Below are 5,700 nucleotides of genomic sequence, written 5' to 3'. Positions count from 1 at the left end.
TCATAGTTCGTAAATTCGCTCAGAGCGCCAGAGCGCACACTGCGTTCAACGTCATAAAGAGACCAAGTAATTTGATTGGACAAAAGGCATTCCATGAGTGCTGATCATATTCCAGAGCGAGTTTACGAACGCAGCCATAGTGTTGTGGGTCTCCTGTCACTAGTGCCATTCACGTGAACGCGTATTCGCTTCTTCTCAATGCCGCTTATTTTCATGTAGTTCGATGCGATCGTATATTTTAGGTTTGAAGTTTTAAGACCAGCACATCGCAATACGAACTTCAGAATGACACTAATGATAGATTTCTCAATTTGAATATAGGCTACTATCCAAAAGCTAGCAAATAAGATTGCTTCCATTGGGGAGGGACTGTAGTTACAAACATTTTTTGTAAATATTCCTAGATATGCATCCCTTTTGTGGCCAATCTTAATCTAAAAGGGTTAGGGTTAGGGTAATCACTGATTACCCCTACGTTTTTAAATAATTACAAAATATTGTTTAATGAATACATTTGAAAATTAAGGATACATCATTATCAAATCAATAGTAGTCAAATGTGTTATTTGCATACACATACACTCACTGGCCACTTCATTAGGCACACCTTGGGGTTGGACCCCCTCTTTTGCCTTCAGAACTGCCTTAATTCTTCGTGGCATAGATTCAACAAGGTGCTGGAAACATTCCTCAGAGATTTTGGTCCATATTGACACTATAATATCACGCAACAGCCCGTCTGGCACCAACAACCATGCCAGGTTCAAAGTCACTTAAATCACCTTTATTTCCCATTCTGATGCTGGTTTGAACTTCAGCAGATCGTCTTGACCATATCTACTGTACATGCCTAAATGCATTGAGTTGCTGCCACATGATTGGCTGATTAGATAGTTGCGTTAACAAGCAGTTGAAAAGGTGTACCTAATGAAGTGGCCGGTGAGAGTATAATATATTATTATTCATATTATTGCTTTTTCAAAATCTTTGGATTTGGACAAGTAACTTGAGCTCTAGGACAAGTAAAAGATAAGTTCACTTGTCCGAAGGACAAGTACCTGAAAAAGCTTAATGTCAAGCCCTGGGTGTCCTTCACATATGTATGAGGTAGTAGTAGTTTTAGGACACATCTAGAGAGAGACAGTCTGTAGAGATACAGGCCCGCGTGGAGGAGGAAACAGAGAGAAAGAAGCTAGAACACACACACACACACACACACACACACACACACACACACATATGTAAACAGACAGACACACACAGCACTCATGATATGTATGCTTGCATGGAGGCAGAGAAAGACAGTAGCTAGAGGGGTAACACACACACACACACACACACACACACACACTTCTCAAATGAATTGCATCTTCCTGACGTGCCCTCATAACTCAATATACAATATCTGATCTCCGTCTTCATCTCTTCATCTCCTCACCCAGGCTGCTGCAGGCAGAGGAGGAGAAGAGGAGGCAGTGTCGGCTCCTCCAGGAGCAGCAGGAGGCGTTGGGGCGTGTCAGCCCAAGGGAAGAGGTCCCAGAAGGGTTAGGGTTAGGGTTAGGGTTAGGGGTCCCAGAAGGGTTAGGGTTAGGGTTAGAAGGGGCTAAGAAGGAGCGGGAGTTCCCCTCAGCCCTCCACTGCGTGTATACATATATATCCTAAAAACCACAGTATTTAAGATCTTTAAATCTATAAAGATTGATGTTTATTGCACTAAATAAGCACAATTAGGGCTGGGTTAAAAAAATCGATTTCCCGATTCTGAATCGATCTTCATTATTTATTTATTTTTATTTTTTTTTCTGCTTGCAGCTTCAATCCCGAGATCGATCTTTCATGCATTTTCCTGCTTGCAGCTTCAACCCGCAACGAGATCTCGTGGCCAGATCTCGCGCTACAAGAATTTATCATATCTCACGCAACGACCTTGCTTAAAGGCAGATGTCTGGGTGCATTTTGGATGTAAACATTATGACGATAGAGATGAGCAGGACAAAAGCAAAGCCATATGCAAGCTGTGCGCAGTGGAGGTTAAATTTAGTGGAAACACCACAAATCTACGGAACCACTTATTGAGGCATCACCCTGACGTGAAACATGGAAAAGCGGATCCGAACAAGCCTCGCTGATAAAGACGTTTGGTTGCAAATTACAATCAAATTCTCCGCGTGCCCAACAAATTACTACAGCGTCGTCAGTGTCGTCAGTGTACTAGAACCACGCTACGTGTTACCGACACGCAAACAGTTGAGTGAAGTGATAGTCCCAGACATGTCCGCGCAGGTGAAACGTGACATCGCAACTTCACTCCAGCCAGCAGAGAGAGTTGCCATAACGTGTGACAGCTGGACATCCAGAGCAATGGACTCGTACCTGACAATCACTTGCCACTTTATCAGCGAGGCTTGTTTCGGATCCTCTTTTCCATGTTTCACGTCAGGGTGATGCCTCAATAAGTGGTTCCGTAGATTTGTGGTGTTTCCACTAAATTTAACCTCCACTGCGCACAGCTTACATATGGCTTTGCTTTTGTCCTGCTCATCTCTATCGCCATAATTTGTACATGCAAAATGCACCCAGACATCTGCCTTTAAGCCTGGTGGTGACTTGTGTCCCTGCCATCGCCATGTTTTTAGATTTTACAGTGTTGAGACCTCTCGTTGCGTGAGATATGATACATTCTTGTAGCGTGAGATCTGGCCACGAGATCTCGTTGCGGGTTGAAGCTGCAAGCAAGAAAATGCATGAAAGATCGATCTCGGGATTTATGAATCGATAATCGCTCATTCAATGAAGATCGATTCAGAATCGGGAAATCGATTTTTTTGGAACCCAGCCCTAGCAATTAATATTTATGTAAAAAGTAAATATATTTGCATGAATATCAATATGATAGGCTATGTACAGTAAAGATATATGTATATAGTGTGATGCGTACAGGACAAGGACGAATAAGATATGTGCAGTGTGCACGTATCCTTTGTGTGGGTGTAACAGAGTTGGAAATATATGTTTAGTTGTGGTGAATGTAGATGAGTTTCGCCGTGCTTTGAGCAGCCCTGGTTGTTGTTGGAGCCCCCCTTTGGAGTTTGGGTGTACTGCAGGTCTGCACGTTCTTTTGTCCTTCTCTTGTTGCCGTACTTGCGGTGGTGCGTCAGAACATGGCCGCCACCTTAATGGGTATGTGCGTGATGTGAAATGCTCCTCGTGTTTTGTTGTTTGTATGGAGAATCTTGTAATGTAGGGTGAAGGTGTTGGTGTAGTACTGTGCTGTTTGTTTTTACATGTATTGTGATGATGTGATGTATTGTGATGATGTGAAACAGAACATTTATTGTATGTTGTTTTGAACGTGCAGATTCACAAGCAGACCAGAGAAGAATTGTGTTCTATATGTCTTCTCTGCAGGTATGTCGCTCCACATGTTGTTTGTAATTGTTATTTGTAATGTTTGAGGGAAGTTTGTGTTCTTTCTGTGAACAAATTGTCCTGATGTGAAATGTACATAGACGGTGGTGGGAGAACATGGCCGCCACCTTAATGGATTCACAAGCAGACCAGAGAAGAATTGTGTTCTATATGTCTTCTCTGCAGGCCAAATAAAAGAATTGATTGAAAGAAGTTTGGCTGTTTGACCATCGTTACACTGGTGCCGTGACACGTCGATCTCAAGATCAGCTGAACGCCGATCTCCGTGGATGCTGCGTGGATGCCAGGTCTTAGTGTGATAGATCAAGTGTGGTCAGAGTATTATAGTAAATGGTCATTCAGTCTGAGGTCTGTGATTACATCAGTTTAAAAAGTGCTTTGATTGTTTTGGTTTTTATGTCCTGCTGTAACTCTATATTTTTTTTTTGAACATTATCATTATTATTATTTTTTCATTCAGTAATATTACACAACGCAAGTCTGTACCACTATGGCTCAGAGGCCAGGTTTTAATGATGAGATTTTTGCCAGCCCAGTGTTGCCTATGGGGAGGGGTGCATGGGAGGCATGTCAGAGCAGAGCAGACAGTGCTGTCATCGATGGGTTGAATAGTAGGGAGGTGGGGTGTTCCCAGTTGTTTACTGACAGTGGTAGAGGCATAGGGTCAGGTCAGGACCCAGGTTGTGCTGCTGTCGGACAGTTTACAGGGGAGGCTCCTCCCACATCCACACCCAGTGTTAATGACACTGAAGCTCTTCATCACCTTTCAGACATGATGGGTCAGCTAGGTGCTCAGATTGGCGAGTCCATTGTAACCAAGTTAATTTCAGCTGGTGTAGTTCACTCAAGTAGTATGAGCAGTGCACACCTCAACTGCACATCGCCTCCAGATCCTGTAACTGATCCTAATGTTGTTAGACAGGAGGTTCCGTGCGTTACTGTGAATGTAACATCAGACAGGGAACCACCAATGTTCCGAGGTGATAGTTCTGATAAGTGTTCAGTCCAGGACTGGATTGACATGTCTAAAGCTTATCTGAGAAAGCAGAAATGTCCAATGCATGAACAGGCTGAGGAGATACTGGCAAGGCTGATGGGTAAGGCAAAGGATGTTGTGAGGGTTGGTTTGCGAAGCGATCAGACACTTGATGTGAAGCAGAACCCTGATCTCATCTATGATATCCTTCTCAAGTACTTCAGTGATGTGTCATCATGCCTCCCGTTGTCAGATTTCTATGCCACTCTACCCAGACCCAATGAGAACCCTGTAGACTACTGGTTGAGGATCAACAAAGCAGCTGATGTAGCTGGTGAGGGCCTTCGCAGACAAGGTAGGAGGATGGAGAACGTGGGTGAAGAGGTAGCACGGATGTTTGTCAGGCATTGCCCGGACTCTGGACTATCCCGTATTCTGGAATGCAAGGCTATTGAGGAGTGGAGCTCACGAGACATACAGTTGAAGATTGATAATTATCAGAGAGAGCTGAGAGCCTCTGGCAGGACCGGTAGTTCTGTGCCATTGAAGAGCCATGCCACCGCCCTCCACACTGTGCAGTCTCATCCAGAGCCTTCGATTCAGTCTGTGTCTGAGCAGTGTTCCACCCAGTACCCCCCTGCTCCTGCCCATAGTCCAGTGTACCACACACAGTGTCCGCCTTCTACCCTCATTCCTTCCCAGGACCATGCTTTAGGCCAGCTTCCGTACCACTCCTCCGCGACTGCTGTGGCCCAGAACACTCAGCAATCTGAAGACAGGATTCTTGCTCGCATTATGGAGAGGCTGGAGCAGATGATGGGGAAAGTGCAGCAGCGTGACAGTGCTCCTCGTGGCGGAAGATACCAGGGTGGCGCCCGTGAGAAGGCCTGCCGAGTCTGTGATGACAGTAGACACACTACCATCTCACACTGCATGTCAGAGAGGCTGTGCTTTGTCTGTTTAGCCCCAGGTCACACAAAAGTTGAGTGTCCCACCAGGTCGTCCCGAGCACCTCAGCCTCAGGGAAACTAGGTGGCCTGTATTCAGAGGGAGAAAGTATAGGTCGCCAAGTAAACTCCCATTGTGAGGACGAATCTAGTGCTGAGACAGTGTATATAGCTCTCAAAAGCTCAAGTGATAACTCTGAAGATATTGTTTATCAGAATACGCATACAATTAGTGGTAGTGACAGCCTTTTCTACACACCTGTGACAGTTGGTAATACAGTGACTCTAAATGCTATGCTAGACAGTGGGTCTATGGCTTGTACAATGAGTAAGACGGCAGAGGGAAAG

At 44.8% G+C, this 5,700-nt stretch overlaps 1 protein-coding gene across 1 annotated transcript in view; it reads left to right on the top strand.

Moving 5' to 3' along the window:
* LOC308163873 (differentially expressed in FDCP 6 homolog) overlaps positions 1-1,662 on the top strand; it is a gene marked incomplete at both ends in the record, with an annotated part of 30,284 nt that extends 28,622 nt beyond the window's left edge. Inside the window, one exon of the mRNA XM_080538053.1 lies at positions 1,443-1,662. Coding sequence (XP_080394179.1) covers positions 1,443-1,662 — 220 coding nt within the window. The remainder of the gene's footprint in view (positions 1-1,442) is intronic.
* Positions 1,663-5,700: the final 4,038 nt, after the last annotated feature.

Source organism: Nansenia antarctica (genome assembly GCF_963989245.1).
Source record: "Nansenia antarctica genome assembly, chromosome: 8".
NCBI lineage: Eukaryota > Metazoa > Chordata > Actinopteri > Argentiniformes > Microstomatidae > Nansenia > Nansenia antarctica.
The sequence above is the reverse complement of the archived record's forward strand: the minus strand, read 5'-3'. Positions and strand labels throughout refer to the sequence as shown.